At 38.4% G+C, this 23,812-nt stretch overlaps 1 protein-coding gene across 1 annotated transcript in view; it reads left to right on the top strand.

The window, feature by feature from the left end:
• Nucleotides 1-23,812, top strand: part of CSMD1 (CUB and Sushi multiple domains 1) — a gene marked incomplete at its 5' end in the record, with an annotated part of 1,188,747 nt that overhangs the window by 666,326 nt on the left and 498,609 nt on the right. Inside the window, one exon of the mRNA XM_081942958.1 lies at nt 1,379-1,586. Within this exon, the coding sequence (XP_081799084.1) occupies nt 1,379-1,586 (208 nt within the window). The remainder of the gene's footprint in view (nt 1-1,378; nt 1,587-23,812) is intronic.

Raw genomic sequence — 23,812 nt, 5'->3', positions numbered from 1 at the left:
GGTGGAGCGGGCGCGCAATTCGGGCGTCCTCCTTGATGCTCGGCTGTCCATGGATGATCATGTGACAGCCGTGGCAAGGGGGGCGTTCCACCAGGTTCGCCTGGTGTGCCAATTGCGCCCCCTATTGGACCGGGATGCCTTGCGCACAGTCACTCATGCGCTGGTGACGTCTCGCCTGGACTACTGTAACGCTCTCTACATGGGGCTTCCCTTGAAATGCACTTGTAGACTACAGTTGGTCCAGAACGCAGCCGCGCGGGTAATTATGGGGAGTACAAGGTACTCCCATGTGACACCTTTCCTGCGCGAGCTGCACTGGCTCCCTGTGGTCTACCGGGTGCGTTTTAAGGTCTTGATAACGATCTTTAAAGCGCTCCATGGCTCAGGACCTAGCTACTTGCGGGATCGTATCCTGCCCCATACATCCCTGCGACCAATTCGCTCGCACAGAGAGGGACTCCTCCAGGTGCCATCCACCAGACAATGTCGGGGGGCGGCGTCTAGGAGTAGAGCCTTCTCTGTTGTGGGCCCAGCCCTGTGGAATGACCTTCCCCTGGATATTAGGACTACCTCTGACCTCCGCGCCTTCCGGATAAAGCTCAAGAAGCACCTATTTCAAGTAGCTGGCCTGGCTCAACCATAGTTCGTTCACACTGCTCCTGACGGGTTTTTTAATTTTTGTGACTTTTAGACTTTTATTAGGGGATTTTAAACTATGTTTTAACTGTCTTTTCTTATCTTCATACCTCCTCCATGTACGCGTGTTCGTTTATTCTGTGTGTGTATTGTCCATATTGTTTTTTATGTGTTTTATTGTACGCCACCCCGAGTCCTTCGGGAGAGGGTGCGGCTAAGAAATAAATTTATTATTATTATTATTATTATTATTATTATTATTATTATTATTATTATTATTATTATTATTATTATTATTATTATTAATCTAACAACTATTCTCTCTCACTACCTATCTATCTATCTATCTATCTATCTATCTATCTATCTATCTATCTATCTATCTATCTCTATCTATCTCTATAATATCTATCTATCTATCTATCTATCTATCTATCATCTATCTATCTATCTATCTATCTATCTATCTATCTATCTATCTATCTATCTATCTATCTATCTATCTATCATTAGCTATATCTATTATTTTTCTCTCACTATCTATATCTATCCTCTATCATGTCTACCTGTATATATCTCCCTATATCTCCCTACTGCTATTTGTTGTTGTATTGCCATTATCCTTTAAATGAATGAGTTTAAACCTGGAGATATCTCTGATCATAACAAAATAAATAACTAAACAATTGTGTTGCTCTTTCTTCCCTCCCTCCTTTTCCAAAACAAAAAACAAAAAACCCAGCTGAAGGTGCTTGTGGAGGTACCCTCCGTGGGACCAGTGGAATTATTTCAAGTCCTCACTTTCCTTCAGAATACGACAATAATGCAGACTGCACGTGGACCATTCTTGCAGAGCCAGGAGACACCATTGCTCTGGTTTTCACAGATTTCCAACTGGAAGAAGGCTATGATTTCTTAGAGATCAGTGGCACTGAAGCCCCATCCATATGGTAAGTTACCACAAGAGTGAGCATTCTCACTACATTATAGAAGGTACATAATATATATGTTATACCTTCTATAAAGCATATTTGTGATGTGTGTGTATTCATCACAGTTGCTGCTTACTATAAAAAAGCATCATTTTTTCTATCCCTTTAATCAAAAATGTGCCTAAATTTCTGCTACTAGATGAAACATTATGCTCTACTGTGTCTTGTTTGGGGAAAAAGTATAAAGATTAAGGAAGGGGGGAAAGGGCAACCTTATTTTTTTTTAAAAAAAAATGCTAAATATGATCAAATGGTAGTATAGTGCCCTCTAATGGATGGATCAAAGATTATTCCATTTGTGAGTCAATTTAACCTTTTAATAGATTGCACTTCAAAAGTATTGTTATAATGGAATGAGTTGCATATTTTGATAAAAGAGAACATGAAAGAGAGAGAGCAGATCCCACTCTAATGCAGGGATTTGTTGTGATTGCACTTCTGCCAGCATGAAGTTCAACATGGGGAAGAATTAGCAGCTGTTATTGTGGAATATATTGAAGGGTTAAGCATTCCTTTTTACAGCTGGTAGAATTTCTACAAAGAATTATATGTTTTTAATTATACATATGTCTTGTCTACAGTTTATTCACCAATAGTTAAATAATTTATGCTTACCAGTAGCATTTAACATCAAGAATAATTTTAATTGACATTTTTTTAAAAAAATCGTAATTAAGTTTAACTTTGAATGGTTACCATACTATAGCAAATATACCCTAAATCTATTGCATAATATAACAAGACTAAAATTTGATTGGTTGTATGTGGATTTGTTTAATATGAAAATCTCAACATCTTAGCTAAAAAATAGTAAAAGTGACAGCAAGGAGATTTTATTCCCGTTACTTTGTCCAATTCTCCTCAAATATCATGGCATTGCAGTAATGGTCACCCAGAAATAGAAGTATTTTTCCCTATGGTTAATGTAATGAGGTATAAAATATTTTAGCAAAACCTTTTATTTCTTATCCTTACAAAAGAAGCAGCAGTGGCTTTTGCTTTAGTGCTATATGTGGGCATTGTCTTTGTGTACATTTTCCATTCCACCCACATTCTCTTTGCACAAAAACTACATTTTTGCTTTGTTCTAATCCAGAGCTTACCCAGTGATTTTTCAGTGGGGACAAAAAATGCCTATTGTGATGGTGTATAATAGGCCAGTTTCCCAGGAGCGAGAGGCGATGCATTCAGAGAAGCAAGAGACAACTCAGTTTAGATAGCATACTTTACTTTGGCAAGATTCTGCCTATGGGTAAGGAACAATATAGACATTTGCTTAGAAGAATCACAGCGTGTGTCCTTCTTGATTTTTTGGAGGCTTGTAGGCAAGCATATACATACATACATACATACATACATACATGCATGCATGCATGCATGCATGCATGCATGCATGCATAGGCATACTGTCATAGCAATCCAGAAAGGAATAAGGAAATTAATTGTATTTTCTTGAGTTACTCAGAATGGAATGTTTGTGAGTTCATCTTTGGTACTTGTTCCAAGTTTTCCACAAAAAATATTTTCCAATTTGAATAGCTTATTGTGCAGGAATGGAAAGGAAGGCATCGACTGGCAAAAATGATGAAAATACATACTCACACATCGAAATTACTGCTACTTGATGCTTGCTACCTTGTTAAAATGCCTTGATAAAGATAAGAGAAAGTGGAAGGATTAGATTCAGTGACTGACTTCTCTGCCCTCAAATCAGAATGATTCTTTGAACTTGATTGAGAAATTGAGCAGTATTGAAGTGCTTGCCTTTACTTGATTGATTTAAGAACTGTATTTTTTTTAATGGAAAAGACAAGGGAGTTCGTCTATATACTTTTTATCACTCAAAGTCACTTCCAACTTTTTCACAAAGGGCATCATTACTTTTGGCCACTCTCTTTTCTTTCCACAAAACCTCACAACTGGGCAGTTCAGAATTTCCCACACATTATTTCCACTGTAATATCCAGTTTTACAGCAAATGTTTTTTTTTTAAAAAAATATTTTTACTTATTTAAATGTGTAAGCAACCCATCTCACTATTAAATGACTCTGTTCTTGTTTGTGTTATTCCCTTCTCTCCCAAATCAAACAACGCTACAATCTGCATTGTTCAAACACCACTGATTTCTATGAAATTCAGCATGTTTCTTGCACTTAAATTGTTCCTAATGTTTCACAATTTTTACTGATAAAATTTAGAAGGAGTTACATGGAATATTGGTAAAAGAAAGGAGCAAATCTGGTGGCAATTAACTTTTTTTTTAAGTAGCAAAGCTAATTTTAACCTATTTACCATAAACTGCTGTGTAATCCTAAAGGAACATAATGTAAATTGTGAGAAAACTGAAGCAGATGTTGATTAATGACCTTAAGTTGTTGCCTGCATAGAAATGAAGATTTGATAGAATTTTGTTTTGTTTTGTTTTGCTTTGCTTTTAAGGATACCAATTTTTACTAAATGAGTGCTACTTTCAAACCAATAGGTGCTATTGGAATGTTGAAACATACATAATTATGTCTTTATGTTATTTTTATGTTTTATTTTGAAAGCCAGTTTTTAGTACCTCTAATTGAGCACAGGCATGGCATATAAACATATAAAACTCAAGAATAATAGCTATGTTCAGTGCAATTTAATTAAAGTTAATTATTAAATAAGTTGCATAGCTGTTCAACATGACTATTTATGTTCTGATTTGATATGCATGGGTGTCATGTATCTGTTCAATTTAATAGGAGAGGCTGCTACATAATTAAAACCCAATCATCTGTGTTGATTCCTGTGACCATACTTGAAAGCAGTTTCCTACTTTTCTACAATAAATTAGTTATTCTAATAATTAACCTTGACTTTGTTATTCATTCTTTTTATTATTATTTTTATTCTGGAAGAAATAGTGAGTTACAGAGGGAAATGATTTGGGGCAATTTAAAACATTTTTAAAGCAAGAAATGTAGTTGCTATTTTTTAAAAAAAAAGATGTGAAAAGGGAGAATAAGCCTGAAAAATAACCTTAAGTAGTCAGAAACCTAAGTCCTTAATAATTCCATTCTTTGATTAGATCAGGTCAGCCAGTGTAGAAGTATTTACATTCAAACATGATACCTTATTTTAGAAATCAAATCTACATTTTCCCAACCTGCACTGAATGATCCCTCGGCCTTTATAGCAGCTCAATAAATATCAGTTCAATAAATATAAAAGCAGCTCAATAAATATAAATATAATAGAACCATAAATATCAACTTATTCCATATTTAAATATGGAATAGGTTGATATTTAGGGGTCTTCCTTTTCTTAGTTTGTTTGGGAAACATACATGTATTTCTTTGAGCTGAAAGTATTCTTTACCAAAGGATAATTGTAGAGTGCATAACCACATGAACTCTTTGATTCATTGCTGTTCTTTTTACAGATGCTTAGATTTTTAATGGCATATCTGAAAGCAACAAATGAAAGCAAGTTCTTTTTCGCTTTCTTTTCTTCCAAAATAGCTTTATTTAAAAGAAATAGATGACAATTGCATCCTGATTTGCAAATAATTCAATAAGTGTGAATTAGGTATGCTAGCATTAAAATGTGAACCAAAACAATACCCATATTTCTACCAATTCTCTGTCATAAGCCATCTTTTTTTTAAAAAAATAGCCTGATACTGTTTTTGAATTGACAAATTGAACCCTTACTGAAGGAACTTGAATATGGGAGATTCATGAAGTTAAGACTGACATCATTATTGCTTTATTCATACATAAATAATACTGATGGGAGTAGTGAATATCTATGGTGATTTGTCAGTTATGAAAACATATATTTTCATTCATTCATTCATTCATTTCCCACCTTTATTATTTTTACAAACAACTCAAGGCAGCGATTGTACCTAATACTCCTTCCTCCTCCTGTTTTCCCTGCAACACCAACCCTGTGAGTTGATCTGGGATGAGAGAAAATGAGTGTCCCAAAATCACCCAGCTGGTTTTCTTGCCCAAGGCAGGACTAGAATTCATGGTCTTCTGGTTTCTAACCTGGTCCCTTAACCACCAGGCCAAACTGGCTCTTAACCACTTGGTTGCTCATAGGAAATAGAGTCTCAGACGCGACAATTGCTAGTTGAGTTTTGATCCATCCATATAACTGCATATACCTATGGACCCAAATCTAGATGCAAGGTAAAAATCTAGACCAGAAATTGTGACACACACACACACACACACACACACACAAGCATTGAGGTTTAGTGGTTTATTAGAGCTGTGCAGAGCAGTTAAAGAAGAAGCTTTGCCAAGAGCATTGGTATGATTGAAAGCCTGTCTTCAAAGTGTTACAGCCAGAGTATTCTCCGGAAGAATTGGCCTCATTCAAAGGTTTTTCTCCTGGCTGCCTGACAGTGGATCTGTATGCACAGCTACTTTGCTTTGCTGGTAGACCCAGTAGAAGTGTTCTGTACGGAACAAGGCCACCAAAATGGAATTTGTTGTGCCGGGGTTTCTATTCCACTGATGGATAGATACCTACAGAAACAATCTTGCAGAAAGTTATAACAGGAAGGCACCTCTTATTCTATTGCTTAAATATTTACATGTGAACAAAGATCAGTATAAAAATATGAAATTTATTTGGAACTGTCGAAGAAATATCAGGGACCTTTCTAAACTATCCGTGGATCAACAATGATCAAAACAAATCTATTCATCAATTAACACATTAAACCTGTCCGAGTTTCCGTGTGTAGTTGATTTTCTTAAGTATTGAAAACAGAGTACGATATTCCATAGCTGAAAGGATCGAGAGCAGTTATTATTTTCTAAGCTGATGCTAATATTGGTAACACACCAAAGTATGCTGAATTTATTGGGGTTCTGCCACTAAAGCAGCTCTGAAAGCAAATGCTAGTAAAGCTATTAATGGTAGCAATAGAGTAGCGTAATTGATTGTCTCTCCTACTCTCAGATGTAGTTCTTGCTTAGAGACTAGTCATTGACTAAGATCAAAATGTGTTCAGTGTGCAGGAAGAATGGAAAAGAAGGAAAAGTAAATTGATGCTTAATTCATAGAGCATTAGCACTTCTTAGCCACCTGCTAATTTACTACCTCCTGCGTTAGCAAAATACAAAGACATAATTCATATCCATCATTCTACAGCTGAATCTGTCAAGAATACCAGGCTGAGCATATGCTTTTATAACTTGTAAATGACCTATGATGTAATTTGCTAGTGAACAATAAATTACACAAAAGCTAGTCGGTTTCTAAAACATGAGATATATTTATAGAAAGCTGACAGTCAATTTCCTTTGGCAATTCATAATTGGCTTTCCATTTCATTCAGGGGCAAACCTGAGTATCAATAAATGGGAGGGAGTGCAGTTAACTAAATCTTGGCATAGTTCCTCAGTGTATGTGGTGGAATGGGAACTTATAATTCTTCCTGAATTTAGTAAAGGAAAAGAAAAGCAAGGCCAAAGCCATCCTGAATCCTCAAGAGATCTCTATATAAGCAAACTCCTGCTCTAATTACTTAGACTTTCTGTCAAAAATGATTTCTTAAGATTTTTAGCATACTTTTCAGAAGATGGATGACCGGCCTTATCAATATATATCTGATTTTCAAAGACCAGCACAATTCATGGTCTTGTCCGATGTCTGAATAATAAACATTTCACAAATGCTCATGTATTTGTTTTTCTCCAGCTTTCCATTATGCCAAAACCACTGAGCTTACACATTCACAGCTACTTCTTCATAAAAGAAATGTGGAACAATTTGAAATTGATTTGCACATGTAACAAAGTTTTCTTAACGGTCCCTAAACAATCTACTCCTCTTTATAATGTGACTGAATGCATGCCTTGGTATGAATCCCAGGTGGAAAATGGAAAAAACACCCATAACAATTCAATAGATAGTTATTAATGGGTAACATGTTTGGAACCAGATGGCTAACTTGATACTTGTGCAAATGGAAAACAGGAAATATTTGCTAAGTCATCCTGCAACCCATAACATTGAAAATATTGTTGGGAGGTTGTGAGACTTCAGGACAATTTAGAAATTGTGGTGATGGAAGAAGGGAGGAAGAAGAAATGGCTTTACCAGCCTTCCATCTCTCTGCAATAATAGTTACTACTGAATCAAAATAGCATTTGCGAATAGAAGGAACTTTGAATTTCTAGACTGAGCTCAGTGTGACAGGTTAAAAACTAACTCCGGACCCATATCAAGTATAAATGGACAGTGTCAATTCTATCTAGATTTTTTTTAAAGTCTGCTCAGCTCTGAGTTCCTGATATTTCCTTGATTTTTTTTTTAAAAAAGTTTTATTGGTTTTTTCAAATATTTTGGGGAAAAGGGAACATAAGTGTGGAGAAAAATTTTGACAGCTACATCATACGGAAGGTGGTACTTCCCCGGGATCTTACATCTCTCTCTTATTTTATATATATCAGAATATCATTATTACATACATATTAGCAGTTCAGATTTACTTCAAATTCTTTAACATCTTCAATCATACTTTATATCACTTCTAACCATGTCATTATGTTAACAATTGCAATGTACTTTTAATTCATTTCTGTGACCTAAGTCTCATTGCTGCCTCCTCTCCCCTGTCTATTGGCTGAGCCATGGCTCCTCCCCCCTTCATGTCTTGTGCACTGTCTCTTGTTTCGTCTAGGAGGTTCTTGTGTTTTTCCATGAAGGCTTCTGCCTCCACCACTGTATTAATTCTCACTCAACCACCCTCCTAGAAAATCAACAAGCCTTCTGGAACTAGCCACCTGAACCAGATGTTTTTTTCATACAATTTTTTTAGTTAGAAAGAAAATTTTCTTCCTCTTATCTCTTATTCTTTTTGGTATCTGTTTCAGAATGGTTATTTCTTTGTCCTTATATCTTAAAGGTTCCCCCCTTTGAACTCCTAGAATCTCATCTCTTGTGGTCTTTCTAAAAAAATTAACATGAACTTCCCTTGTAACATTGTGTGTTCTAGCATATGCTGAGTTGATTCTATATATCAGATCAATATCCCACCCTAGCTGTTGTTTATCTCTTTTAATATAATCTGCTAGCATTGTTATCATAGTCTCCCTTAAGTCTTCACCCTCCATTTCAGGTATATTTTGAAATCTAAGAAAGAAAGACATCCTTTCAAATTCCATTTTTTCCATATAATTCTCAATCCCAGCATTTTTTTTTTTTTTTTGTAAAGCCTTCATCTCTTCTCCCACCCCCACAGCACCCTCCTCCAGGGCATTTATTTTCTGGCTATTTTGTAAAGTCTGTTGTTGATTCTCCCTGAGTTGTTCCTTTAAGTCCGCCAACTGCTTTTTTATTGCATCCTGTCCCTTTAAGAGTGTCTGGAACATTTGATGAAACATTTCTGGAGACGTCTGTTCCCCCTCGGAGGCTTTTGGTTGTAAGAAGGAAGATAGTTGTGTTTGTTGGGGAACAGGACTTGAGACAGAAGAAGATGGAGCCGAGGCTGGTTTAGGAAGGGGGGCCTTTTTCGCAGGCATTGCGAAGTTCAGAGAAAGTTATAAGTCTAGACAGAAAAAATGGTGTCTATAGGAGCGTGCCGTCAGGGGAGGTCTACAGGCAGGCAAAGTCCAGTGTGGGATATCAGTCTTCAATACAGCTCCCCTCTAGTTGTAATCAGTTTTTCCCAATCCAAGGAAAATTGTACAAAGGGATTCCTCTAGGGTTCACCAGGGTTTTGTAGTTCCAACCCAGCAGATTTTTCAAAGACGACAGTTCATTTGTAACGACAGTAAAAACGGGGGGAAGAAACACCATTTTGGCTCAGCCCTCTCAGGGGATCGGAGAGCAAGCATTCAGAAAGTTTCCATTCATAGTTTATTAGGTCAGCTCACTTTCTTTCTTTCGCAATTGTTCAAAGGGGCCATTATCCCATTGCTTGAAAGAAGTGAATATCAAAGGTTTTTTTTTCCCAATTCTCTCTCTCTCCTCCATGAGTGAGAAAAAAAAACCCCCTCTCCAATCTTAACACTTTGCCAAGATCAAAGAATCTTAAGAAAACTGCTAATCCTTATTTACTTAGTTGTTGAAGAAAGCAAGAAAAAGACCCCGGGGGAATTCCCCCGTCACCGCATTTCTGCTGTTGCCTTCACATAGAGCATTTTCTTCCGATCTCCTCAGGACGAAGGCGGGCATGGCAAGCGCACCCCCCAAAAGCCTCCCGGTGCCTAGGGCAAAGCTGGCAGCCCTCCTGCGGCCGCCGCCACTCCAGGGGGCTCCAGCAAGCCATCCCCTTGGCAGGACACCCCTACAAGGCACCCTGTGCCCTCCCTGAGTCAGGGGGAGCCCACCAGGATGGCGAGTGGCAGACAACATGTCTGTCATCCACAGAAACCGGAAGTGGAATCCCGATATTTCCTTGATTTTTGATGCTTCGAGGGTGAAGCCAAATAGGCAACTTGTTTCTAGAAAACTAGGCTTGCCACAGATTTGCAGGGGGCATCAAATTGGACTTGTTTAACAAATTCTTCAAAGCCTATAGCTTAGAATAAAGAAGAGAGAAGCTGTATGAACATTTTATGAGTATTCATCATTTTTTAATCCCTACGTTTTAAGAAATCTTTAACAGCTACCTTGGGCAAATGGTTGCATCATTCAGCAACTCCTAAGAATGCCTGAGGGTGGAAAATTCAGAGGTAGCTCTAGTGTTTTTATTTTTTAAGTAAGATGAGCAGGAAAGTAGGAGACTTTTCACCAGACTTATAACTGTTATTGGAAAAAAGGAAAGGGGACATATATATTTGTTATTTTTTTGCTTACTGCAATATGCTCTTCTCAGTTTAGAATTGCAGATTTCTTATATCAGTTGGTTCAGATTTTTTTTTCAAATTGCAATATAATATATCTAATATAATTGATATAAGGAGTGTATCTAATTTAATATATGTCACAATATATTGGCATATATTGTGGCATATATTAACAAAAGTTTCCACTGGCTGTGATGAGCAGTCTATATCTTTTGAAGATTTCTTTGATGAAAAACCATTGCTGCTATAGAATAACAGCAATCCAATTTCTCAGCATGTTTTCTCTGGTTAAAGATATACTACAAAGGAACATCTGTATGCTTTTCTTCGTATCACTCTCTATAGACAAAACAGTGAGACCTTGAAGTGCCAAGCCAGAATAATCAGTGAAGAAAGTAAAAGTGTTTTGTTTCCAATACACGAACTTCCAGCCTCCGAGTAGTCTTTCCTCCTGTTGTTACAATTTTCTTTGTTGCTTTTTGTATCTTTTTTTATTCCAAGTTTTAAAAAAGTCAAATTCTTTAATGAAATAGAGAAGAAAAAGGGAAAAACACACGCAGTAATGAAGAAGGAGAATTTTAGTCTATAGGTTGCAAAAAATAATAATGAAAAAAGAAGAAGAAAACTTAATCCCTTTGGTTTAAAAGGCTTGCATAAATTCCATCCATGAAAATAACATTTAAAAAGTAAGATAACCCACTGTCCAAAACCATTCAAAGCTTTATTCTGCCCCTTATTTCTTCTTTTCTCAAATTTAAATTAACTTTAAGTTTTTTATAGGCAATCTCTTTTAAAACAGTAAAAATTCCTCACCAGCTGGAAACACTTTCTCTTTTCTTATCCTTCCATTTTGGAGCTGCCCCGACTTCATCAGCCTGATTTTTTGTCGCCGGCTTGAAGAACTTCTCTTGCATCGATCAGAGACTTTGTGATATCCCTGAGATCAGCAAGACGTATTCCTCCTGTTCACCATCTCTGCAGGACGGTTTAGGTCCGATTGGACCACTCAGCGGCAAAAGTATTGGCTGTGGTCTCGGAATTTCGAGACCGCACGTCCGTATCGTCATGATGTTGGCTCCTCTCCCTAAAAAAAGAAATTTCTGAATATGTATGCAGTTGAGTTCACTGATTAGATTCCAAAGGACAAAACTTTGCCTGCAGCATTTTAGAACTTCCTACAGTGCTCCTTGCCAGAGGTTTATAGAAAGTTGGTGTTACAACAGATTTTGGAATCAATTCACTTCTGATGCTTTCACTTTTGGTTTATATGTTGAGTCACAAAATTTAACATCTGTCTTACATACAGTGATATCCAACTGGAATCCTTTCCTCATATTGTGCATCTTCATCAAGTGAAGATATACACTTAGTACTGGAAGAGTTATCATGTACATAGGTCATGCCATAGAAAATGCAAAATTATTATTTTTTCCCCAGCAGCTCATAGTTCATAGACTTTTCATGGCTGACACACTATTATGAAATTGCTGAGACCCAGAATCGCAAATCACAGATTGATTTATTTTGAGCAATGGTGAATCTGACCCTTCTCACTCACAGTGATACTTCATACACAATCATAAATGAAATAATTCTTTGTTCTCAAAACAAAGATTTGGTAAAATGTACTTTGGATAGGTAGGAGCTGTATATAAGTATTTCACTGGAGCTAAGGCCTACCAAGAGCTATACTTTGAGAATGAATAGGGTCTAGACACCAAGTTCTATCACTGTAAAGAAAACACTAACTATTGAATGTTTCCATGTCTGTGTTTAGTTCTGAATACATCCTTATATATTTACATTCTGTAAATCCCTTCCCTACAACTGATCTACTGTACTTCCTCCCATTCCAAATGGCATGTGAAACCATGGTGCTGCAAATTCCATGGCCCTACACCAAGAATGGTCTGAAATACACTCCTGTTAAATATAAGGTTTAATGTGGAAGATTCTAAAGGCCATGTTTGTTGGTTGCATCAGCTGAAACTCCATCCCTATCCAATGAAAACTATTCTCCAACACTCTAGTTATTCCATACATTGTTTGTTTATTTTTTTTTCCTCTCCCATTGTACCATGGACCAATTCAATTCAAATGGGTTGATCCACCTATTTAGAAAAGAAAAGTAGTAATAGCAGTAACACCCAGAGTTTTGGTTTCCCTTGTACTCAAAAAAGGAAACTTGGAGGTGTGTAAAAAGGTCAGAGGTTAGACTGAAGGGGGTGGTCTTACAGAAGCCAGCAGACCATTTGGATCCAGAAGCATCGAACATGTCATGTCAGCCCCTACGCTGATGGTCAAAACATTGCAAGGCAGAATATTTGGAAAAAAAACAAGCAAACATTATTTTACAATACAATACAATAGTAGAGTTGGAAGGGACCTTGGAGGTCTTCTAGTCGAACCCCCTGCCTAGGCAGGAAACCCTATACCATTCCAGACAAATGGCTATCCAACATCTTCTTAAAGACTTCCAGTGTTGGGGCATTCACAACTTCTGGAGGCAAGCTGTTCCACTGATTAATTGTTCTAACTGTCAGGAAGTTTCTCCTCAGTTCTAAGTTGCTTCTCTCCTTGATTAGTTTCCACCCATTGCTTCTTGTTCTGTCCTCAGGTGCCTTGGAGAATAGTTTGACTCCCTCTTCTTTGTGGCAACCCCTGAGATATTGGAACACTGCTATCATGTCTCCCCTAGTCCTTCTTTCTCTTAAGCTAGACATATCTAGTTCCTGCAACCGTTCTTCATATGTTTTAGTCTCCAGTCCCCTAATCATCTTTGTTGCTCTTCTCTGCACTCTTTCTAGAGTCTCCACATCTTTTTTAGATCGTGGCGACCAGAACTGAATGCAGTATTCCAAGTGTGGCCTTACCAAGACATTATAAAGTGGTATTAACACTTCACGTGATCTTGATTCTATCCCTCTGTTGATGCAGCCTAGAACTGTGTTGGCTTTTTTGGCAGCTGCTACACACTGCTGGCTCATATTTAAATGGTTGTCCACTAGAACTCCAAGATCCCTCTCACAGTTACTACTATTGAGCACGGTACCACCTATACTGTACCTGTGCATTCCGTTTTTGTTGCCTAAATGTAGAACCTTACTCTTTTCACCATTGAATTTCATTTTATTAGATAGTGCCCAATGTTCAAGTTTGTCAAGATCCTTCTGTATCTTAAGCCTATCTTCTGGAGTGTTGGCTATTCCTGCCAGCTTGGTGTCATCTGCAAATTTGATGAGTTCCCCATTTATTCCCTCATCCAAATCATTGATGAAGATGTTGAAGAGTACTGGGCCTAAAACAGAGCCTTGGGGTACTCCACTGCATACTTCCCTCCATGTAGATGCAGTTCCATTGAGGACTACACGTTGAGTGTGGTGCATTTCTAGGACATGGAACTCATGCCATCCTTGGGTTGTCTCTGCTACCCAAGGCACAGTGATACAGGTAGGGGAATGTGAATAAGCACTCAAATATAATCAGTGGATTGTAACATAGACTCTTGTATTGTAGCAAGGAAGCCAAATAGGGTTAACATAGTCTTTATATTTGTATATACTGTAACATACACAGCTGGTCCTGGACTTCCAACCATTTGTTTAGTAAGCATTTGAAATTACAACAGCACTGAAAAAGTGACTTGTGACTATTTTTCATTTTTACGAATGTCACAGTAACCTCACATAATCAAAATGTGCATGCTTGGTAACTGGAATGTAGCAATACCACTTAGACTTATATCCTGCTTCACAGTGCTTTACAGCCCTCCCTAAGCAGTTTACAGAGTCAACCTATTGCCCCCAACAATCTGAGTCTCCATTTTACCCACCTCGGAAGGATGGGAGGCTGAGTCAACCTTGAGCCTGGTAAGATTCAAACTGCCAAATTGTAGGCAGCTGGCAGGCAGCAGAATTAGGCTGCAGTACTGCACTCTAACCACTGCACCACTGCGGCTCTGTGATGACTCATGATGGTTGTATTGTCCCTTGGCCACGTGATCACTATTTGTGACCTTTCCAACTGGCTTCCAACAAGCAAAGTCAAAGGGGGGAACCAGATTTGCTGAATGACTGCATGATTCACTTAACAACTGTGGCAAAAATGTCATAAAAAGAGGCACAATTCACTGCCTTGCTTAGCAACAGTAATTTTGGACTCAATTGTAGTCGTAGGTTGAGAATTACATGTACTGTTTTTTTAAAAAAAGAATTGGCAGTTTTGTGACTTTAATATTTGTGAGTGTGTGTTAAGCTTTGATATTGTGACCAATTGTGCTGGTCATAAAGCAGTTATAAGAGATATTCCAAATTTCTTCCTATGAAAAGCAAATTCTAATCTGAACCTCTCTGCAGTGCAGAGCTAGAGCTTTTCTAGTCTCATTTGTGGAGACAATAGTTTATGTTGGATTAAGTTTTGCACTAGATCGAGGTTTCTTCCAACCGTTGAATGCCGTGATTCTAATCAGGAAGAGAAAGTCATATGGATTTTCACCAAGCACTAAAAGTGAAATGCACAGTAAAATTGGGTGGAGGAAAAGGGCACCATTATAAATCCCAATGAACACTGCAACATTGGAAAGTGAGGTGGATAAGTCAATGGCTGATAGAAATGTGTAACGCATGGGATTGAGAGGTTCTGGCATGAATGGAGTGCTCTTCTTTAAAGGGTTGAGGAAGCAGTGTTCTCTATAAGGCTCACATGGCTGCTTCAATGGTTTTCCTAAGTTGCATGCACATGCTTGTGTAGGCAATACTTCCTCTAGAACTCTCGGCCAAATGAAAAGCCCATGTGGTGCACATAGGCAGAGATAAAGTTGAGGAAATTCTCAAAGATGACACATAGAGTCTTAGGGTAGTGTTTCTAAACCTCAGCAACTTTGAAATTAAAAAAAAAGATGTTGACACCCTAGAAAGAGTGCAGAGAAGAACAAAGGATTAGGGGACTGGAGGCTAAACATATGAAGAAGGATTGCAGGAACTGGGTATGTCTAGTTTAATGAAAAGAAGGAATGGGGTGCAGTGTCCCAATATCTAAGGAGCTACCACAAAGAAGAGGGATTCAACTGATTCTCCAAAGCACTTGAAGGCAGAGCAAGAAGCAATGGATGGAAAATAGTCAAGCAGAGAAACAACCTAGAACTAAGAAATTTCCTGACTGTGAACAATTAATCAGTGGAATAACTTGCCTTCAGAAGTTGTGGGTGGAGGTTTTTAAGAAAAGATTGGACAACCTTTTGTCTGAAATGGTATAGGTCTCCTGCTTTACCTGGGGGCTGGACTAGAAGACATCCAAGCTCCCTCCCAACTCAGTTATTCTTTATGTTCTGATATATGTGGACTTCCACTCACAGAATTCCTCTGCAGTAGGAGGTCTGGGGAATTTGAAAGTGCTTAGGTATGGGACAATCTAAGTGCTTCAAGAAGAGCTACAGAGAAGAATGTCCTCTTTGAATGCCTTGCAAAACCTTATTAGAAGATGGCATTTGGGGGAAGTGGGCAATTTTCTGCAATTAGATGGTGGTATTCTCAAGATTTGGTTGGTAGTAGAGAAGATGACTGTGGGTCATCTTTCAACTATTTCTGACATATTTGAAAACAATGGAAGGCATGGAAGAGAAGAGATAGTAAGAGGTATATTTTACTTCCTCCCAGAAATGTTGATAAGTTCCCCTCCCTCTTCTGTCTGGGTTTTATAGAAAAATGTGGGTGTTTGTAGAAGGGAAATCCTCTTTATCTCTTCACTTCCCATCTATCTTACACAAAACAGCCTCTTATCTCTAAAGCATTCCCTGCCTAAGATAAATCAAGGTAAGTTATTTAAGGCAAGCAAAGAATCATTTGTTCTCTGTTATCTATCTTACTCCATCCCTATTTTCAGACCTGGCCTTTTTCATTGACTGGAAGGTATGGTGCTTTTTCATTCATGTTTGAGAAGCTCCACATGCTTCCAGCCTATTCATTTCAGAAGAGTAATTTGGGAGTAGAAGTAAGAGATTTATAAACAGAAAATAGGAGGTAAACTTCAGCTTTTCGAGTTCTGTGAGACACTGAATGAAAGTTGAAGGGGTATCTATTGTTGAAAATGTTGTGATAAAAAAAGTTAGAGGGATCCTGGGATTAAAAAAAGATAATATAGGAAGTTCTAAATAAGCCTCTCAAACCATTTTCCCATTAAAACTAAATCAAATCAGCAATGCCTCCATAATGAAGATGTGACAAACTGATGGCCTCTTGTATCTCTGCAAAGCCTTGGGTGAAGGGGAAAATATTAAATGCATAGGGAATAATATTAACTATATGCACTAAGAATACAATTTAATTAAATTGAAATTTAATGAAATCAAATTTAGTTTTTGTTCTGGTTGTATGACCTTTTGGAAATGCAACCCATGACATCCAATTCAAAGATCAAGTATTGCCTTCAGCCTGAAAAAGACTGAATTTCCCTGACATAAGAGCACAACATTGCATAAATAGCTGCTCTCAATTAAAAAGTCGGTGTCCTTCAGAAATGTCACCAACTATGTTTCCTTTCCTACAAAACGGCTTAGTTTGATAACAAAAACTAAAGTTTCATGCCTTAATGGTTTCATCTCCTTGTTAAATGTGGATATTTTGGTAGAGAAACCAGAAGTAGCAGAAAGAAGATAAGAATGTTGCCTATAATTTGGATATAATTCATTGTAAACTTTCTTTGCAAGATAAGGAATTAAATTTTCAAGGGATACCATTGGGACTTTTGTAAAGAAATCAGAAAGAATAATGAATTTGGTGAATGATGATGAAGATGATGTAGAAAAAGCATTAATTTATCAAAAACCAGTGTTAAATATCTATAAATTGTTTTTATTCTACTCGGCTTCCATGCTGATTTCTGCTACCCTCCATCTTATTATTATTATCGGCTCACAACAATGTGAAATCACAGTAGCCAGTTCTTTAGCTGGTATAGTCCTTCATATGCACTGCATTCTTCCCAAGAACCTCCTGTAGATGTTGTAATGAATCTATCTACTATATGTGTGGATCCAAGCATTATGGCCTTTTGTAATTGAACAATGGAAATTTTGGCAATGTGCAAATTTTCTAAGATTTTATGTGCAGTGTGCCAGTAACCCCTTGAACCACTACAGTTTGTTTTATGCCATAATCTTTTAACTTTGATTTTCAATCAAGATACTTTGTAATGTTTTCAAAATATTTATCTTAATAATAATAATAATAATAATAATAATAATAATAATAATAATAATAATAATAATAATAATAATAATAATAATAATCTTTTATTTCTAGACCGCGCCCTTTCCTAAACAGGACTCGGGGCGGTGTACAGTCGTTGTTAAAACCATATACATAGACATAGACATAGACGTAGACGGAGGAGGTAGAAAATGTACTGTACAATATTTAGCTAAAATACAAGTAAAATTAAAATACCCTTAAAAAAATTCATAATAAAATATTTGCCAGGAGGTGGAAGATGGAACTATACATCGGCTAAGCCAGCTAATTGGAACAGGTGGGTCTTAAGCTTCTGTTAAATTCTATTATCTTTGGTATTGCTACATGAATTTACCTCACTTCCTTCTTTTCAACCACAGTATATCTGTTGTGTTGTGTTAGGAGCCAAAACTTTGTATTTGGAAATCTCAGGATATTTTATTATGTTGTTTCACGAAAACAACTTCTTGAAGTTCATTTCTCCATCTTGCTGAAAAATAATGTATGCGAAACCTACATTCTCTTCTGAGTTCCTCAGCACTTCAGTGGATCCACCATTAGATGAATGTTCTTTAAATCCAGAAGCTTTGTGGGGGTTTGCAAGGAAAACAAGTTTTAAAATGGTCTAGCAATTCAGATATGAAAAATATGGTCATACAAAGTTCTCTTTGGTTAAAAAAAAAAAAAAGACCCTTTCCTTCTTTGACTTAAAAGGAAAAAACTTTGCTTTTTGCCTTACCAAATCTCCTGCCTTAAATTCTTAAGAATATAGGAAAGAATATAGAAAAACTGATCTCCTGACTTCATTCATATCATAGTAAATTGCACACACAAGGAGATTTGTCTATGTGCTGCTTTGTGCAAAGATTTATGCACCTACACCAGCCCCGGTGAGAAGCCAGTTTTGACAGCAGGGATCAGGGATCAGTCATGCTATCTTAAAAATGTACCGATAGGCTCCAGGCTGATGAATTATTTTATGGAGATAAGCTGTTTAATCTGAAACACAGATGCAATAGCCTCAAAAGTGCAAGAATCTTAAAAGGAGGGCCTCTGTGAGTTTTGCAAACATTTTTTCCTCCATATCCCAATGGCCCAAACAGTTTCTCTCTCTCTCTCTCTCTCTCTCTCTCTCTCTCTCTCTCCTCTTTCTCGGTCTCTCCCTTGCCTCAAAGAACATAAACACTTTGTTAGCTTCGGAGGAGTTCTTCAAAAGCTTGCTGACTGTTCTGAAAAGTTTTGATTGGCAGCAGCCATACTGATTCCCCTTTCTCTTGGGATCGTGCCACTTCTTCCCTTTGGACAGATTGAAACAGTAGCAGATTGTGTCATGAAAGGGCAGCAGATTGGGAGCTCTTTAATTAGTTGCTATTGTAGTTTTACTTGTGAGGAAAAGAGGTTAAGGAATTATTATTATTTTCTATTTGCCTCTGGCATTGAGTAATTGAGCCAGCTTTGCGAGGGTAAACATTTGTATACCCCATCACAATATGTATGGGTGTGACATTTCAGTATCAGTCTTGTCTGGCCCTGCCTGGGTGGGTGTCCTTGGTTATTCTAGCCTTTTGCTCTTCTCCGGTCAGCTCCATTCATAATGAATCCTCAGACTGGTATTACAGCACCAACATCCTGTTTTTCTCTCTCCTAGAGAAGGGTTTGAGAATGTCGTCCCAAAGCCGTTTTTCCAAAAGACAATTGGGCTTTCTCTGTTATTTTTTCCTTGAAAATGTTTAGCTTCTTATCCAAAAAGCTTCTTCAGTTCTTTTTTCCAAAACCAGCTTTTTAGAAAAGCACTTTGGAGAATTCCATGACCTGGATTATTGAAAATCTCTAACAGGGGTGGGATTCAGACGGTTTGGATTGGTTTGGGTGAACTGGTAGCTCCGACGATCAGCTGGGAACAAACCAGTTCGCTCCAATGATCAGGTTGGCCTGCAGGCCTGTGCTTTACTGACCTATATCTTCTCAGCTGGTAAGTGTGGCAGAGTGGATTGCCGTGCCTCAGCTGTGTTACTCCCCAGCAGTAATGCGGAAGGTAAGTTTTCTTAAAACTGTGAGTGATCACTAAACCGGTTGTTAAACCGGCAGGATCCCACCACTGTCTATAGACATTTGAGAATGTTGCTTGTTTTCTACTGGTGGCAGTACTGGGGCCCTTTCATAAAGTCTACATAACAGAGACAAGGGAGGAGATTTCTGCCATGGACCCACAACACTCTATGTAGTGACGATCTTTAAGAAACATACTATCCTCATTACTTCTTGAGTCACTCTTGCCTCTTTTTTTGCCATTTTTAAAATTTATTCTTTTTCAAGATCTGGTGCGGTATTATTTCATTCGATCAGTTTACAATTTATCCAGGAAGTTATTGAGCACGGGGATGCCCTCTTTCAGCCCTTTGCATTTCCTTTTCTCGCTGACCACTTGAGAAGGACAGCTGGCGCTGTCAAAGGGATCCCTGGGGAGAATCTGCCAGTACTCAAACTCGCACTATGGGAAAGCTTGGCCTCCGGTGTTGGATCTCAAGTTGGTGGTGAAACCAAAAGATTCGTTCACAGGCAGGTATCCTTGACCACGAACATGGGGGTTCCAGCCACCTGGGACTCTTCAAAGATGTGGACTCGTTTCCTGTTCAGTGCACTATAAATGCCGCCCACTACTTGTTCAGGGCACTGGATCTCCACCAGATAGATTGGCTCCATGAGGTGGGGCTGAGCTGTCAGCATGCAGGCATAGAGGCACTGCCTGGCTGTGGGGATGATCTGGCTGCCGCCGCCGCAGTGGATGGCATCGGGGTGCAGGGTGACGTCATGCACATCAAAGCGGACTCCTCGCAGGTTCTTCTTGCAGAGGGCTCCCTCCTTTGTGGCCCACTGAAAGCCGGCTACCACTCTGTCCTTGATCTCGTTGAGGTACTGCACCCTCTTGGTGATATCAGTCAGGATGTTGGGACCAGTGCCGTCTGGGCTGAAGCACCAGATCTTAAGGGCTTCAGCCACATCCCACTCGTATTTCTCGGCCAGGTATCTGGCCCGCTGCTTCAGTTCCTGTCGGGCCAAGACATCCCCCTTGTTGATGTCTGCTGCTAGGCCATCTAGGAAGGAGCAGGCTTTCATGTACAGGCGGTCCAGTGAGTTTTAACATCTTTGACTCTGGATGGGGGACCACTGTCCCAGACAAGAGATAGTGCACAATTAGTGGGGTCTTGCTGGACTTGCAGCTCCTGCTAAAAGAACAAATGGAAGTTATAAATGAGGTTACTATGGGAGGGACTTTGCACAAATTCACCTTGTGCACCAATTACACCCATTCCTGGAGCAGGATGGCTCACAGATTCTCCTTAGCAATAGCACTTGGACTATTATACCACTTCACAGTGCTTAACAGCTCTCTCTAAGGGGTTTACAGAAATTTAACAATCTCTTATCAAACGTTCAGGCTGTATTAACTGCTGTCACACAGGGATTGATTGTTGCTTGAATGAGTAGGATGGATCCTTAATTCAATTTAAGTCAGTTCTCTTTAGAAGAAAAGCCTCTGTTTCACCCAGGTTAGATATGATCAGTGTTTTCTATGTGATTTATAAGATACTGTGCTCACAAGATATTCACAGGGTGACAATGAAGTTCTCCATGATCCTGGTTTAAAAGACTGAGAATGTTGGTTTGGTAGCACCATAAACCCAAACTGCTGAGTTATTTGTAATTACTATGATTGTGCAAGTCCTTTGAGAGAAGTGCTTCAAAGCATCACTTTCCAAATAGCTAATGCTGCCTGCTAGGCACAAGGAACCAGGCCAGCACCAGAGTTGTTCATAGTTATTTCTTTATTGTTGCAATGCCTATTTACGACAATCTCACCAAACTGGCTGCATTCTCTTGGAAAGGATCAGATAAGGCTTAAGGGAATCAGGGAGGGAAGGCCTGAACTACTTTCTACTGTACAAGGACTGTAAGCTCGGCACCCTCTTCACCTCTCTCTCTCTCTCTCTCTCTCTCTCTCTCTCTCTCTCTCTCTCTCTCTCTCTCTCTCTCTCTCTCTCACACACACACACACACACACACACACACACACACACACCGATTGTGGATGAAAATCCCACCACACCATCACATTTTTTTCCAGATTTGCCAGCTGCTTTGGAAGTTCTTCGCAACTCTTTCCATATTGCCTGCCCTGCTTGTTGCTGTGATGGATGAAAGAGGGAACTTATCTCCATACTTCTTGTTTCACAGCTATTAAATCAGCGGATCATCTAATTTAGAAATATTATAGGTTTGAACTACAATTCTAAAATTTGGCCTTGCATTATTATTATTTTTAAAGTGTGAGTTGGATCTATGTTTGGCTGCCTGGATAAGACCACAGTCCTTTAAATGTTGAGGCCAGAACACTGGATGCAGAAGTCCCACAATGAAATGTCAAGTATGAGAAATACTCTTTCGTGTTCAGAGGATCTAATCTAGAGTGGATGATCCTCTTTGCTTTAGGCAGAGAGTTAATATTTATCTTTGAAACTCTGCATTAGGGAACTTTGGCGAAGCATTCACCAGCAGCTTCTGGTACTGTCGGTACAAACGTTTTAGTTATGCTCTTAATCATAGTAAGTATTTTCAATTAGGTACCCTCCAGATATTTTACAACTCTGAGTTTTAGCCAGCATAGAAATGCATTAAGTTGCCTGTCACAATGGATGGCAAAACCAGGCAGAGATAATTCCGGTTGAGATTTCCATACAGGGTTCAAGGGGACTTCCATCTTCCTTCCATAACAAACTGATTTATGCAATTCTTTCTCCCATGCCCACCTTGTGTTATAGAACAGCTACATTCTGTGCGTTTAGTGAGCCATGCTGTTTATCTCTGAGTATGTCAGTCAAGAGGACATTTCTGGAGAGCAAACGTGCGGTGTCACATTGCCATCAAGTGACGTTTCACAATGGTTTTCCCATTCAAGGAGCTGGGGCGGGTGTGGCCTTCGTGTGGCACCTCCATCCTGTGGGCCACCAGTTTGACACTCCTACTGCAGAGACATACACAGTACTCTTCTGTTTAATTCATTTGTTTCTACAGATTATTATATTAAATGTTTTTGCTCCATGCCACATGTCTTTATTACATCCATAGGGTGGTTTTCTCTAGTTTGGTGTTCTCTTAATATGTTGTCTGACTACTTCCAGTATTATTCAGCTAGCAAGCCATTAGTTCTTGGCCAAGAGTTGGCTTTTCCAGCAAGCCGGCCTGGCCTGTTAATTTTAACTTATTTTAAATGTATTGTTTTTTAAAAAATTCGGTTTGTTTTTTTGGACATGGATTTAATCTTTTTTAACTTTTGGGATGTGTGTTTTTTAATGTTGTACGCCGCCCTGAGTCCTTTTGGAGAAGGGCGGCATATAAATCCAAATTAAAAAAAAAAAGTTCTGCCCCTGAGGAATTCTGGGGGTTGTAGTCAAAATATCTAGAAGATGCCAACATAGGGTAGACAGTCCATAATACATGTGATCCTCAAGGCAATTCCCTCCCAAATGCATTCAGTTTCACTGGCATATAGGTATTATAACTTATCAATGATTATCTTATTCACACTTTACAAATAAAGAAAGAAAGTCAGTTCCGTATATACCCTTTGACCCAAAGGATTCAAACCTCATTTATAACGCTGAAAAATGTGATGGGACATTTGTTCATGAGATGATTATTAGCGTAATCTAATTTAGTTACTGTCTAACTAAATCTAATCTAATTTAAGATGTCATATAATGCTGAAAAAGATAAGAAAAAAAGGGGAAGTCTCTGAAGAGAAACTAGAGTATTTGTATAATGGCTACTTATATTAATTAGATGCAAGACAAAAGAGAATGCATTTCTCAATTGTTTTCACAGAGCTCAAATTCCTCAGCATGGCTATTAAAAAAAAAGTCCCTTTACATTAACCTAAAAGTGTTAGCTTTGGATGGGAAAAGTTCCAGTTCTAAATATTACTGCCAGGTTATCTTACAGAACAGGGCAGCTGCAGGATGAGAAGAATGCAAGGGTGGCAATAATGTGAGAGATTTGGTATAGCTATTTGGGATCTGAGAAAAGAATCACCCTCTTAATACTCATTATTTCAAACAAACATAAAAAGTATGTGCTCATTTTATTAGCTGGTTTTAATGTCTGGCAAG

This window comes from Natrix helvetica, assembly GCF_964273705.1.
Source record: "Natrix helvetica genome assembly, chromosome: 2".
Classification (NCBI taxonomy): domain Eukaryota; kingdom Metazoa; phylum Chordata; class Lepidosauria; order Squamata; family Natricidae; genus Natrix; species Natrix helvetica.
This window is presented reverse-complemented; position numbering and strand designations above follow the sequence as displayed.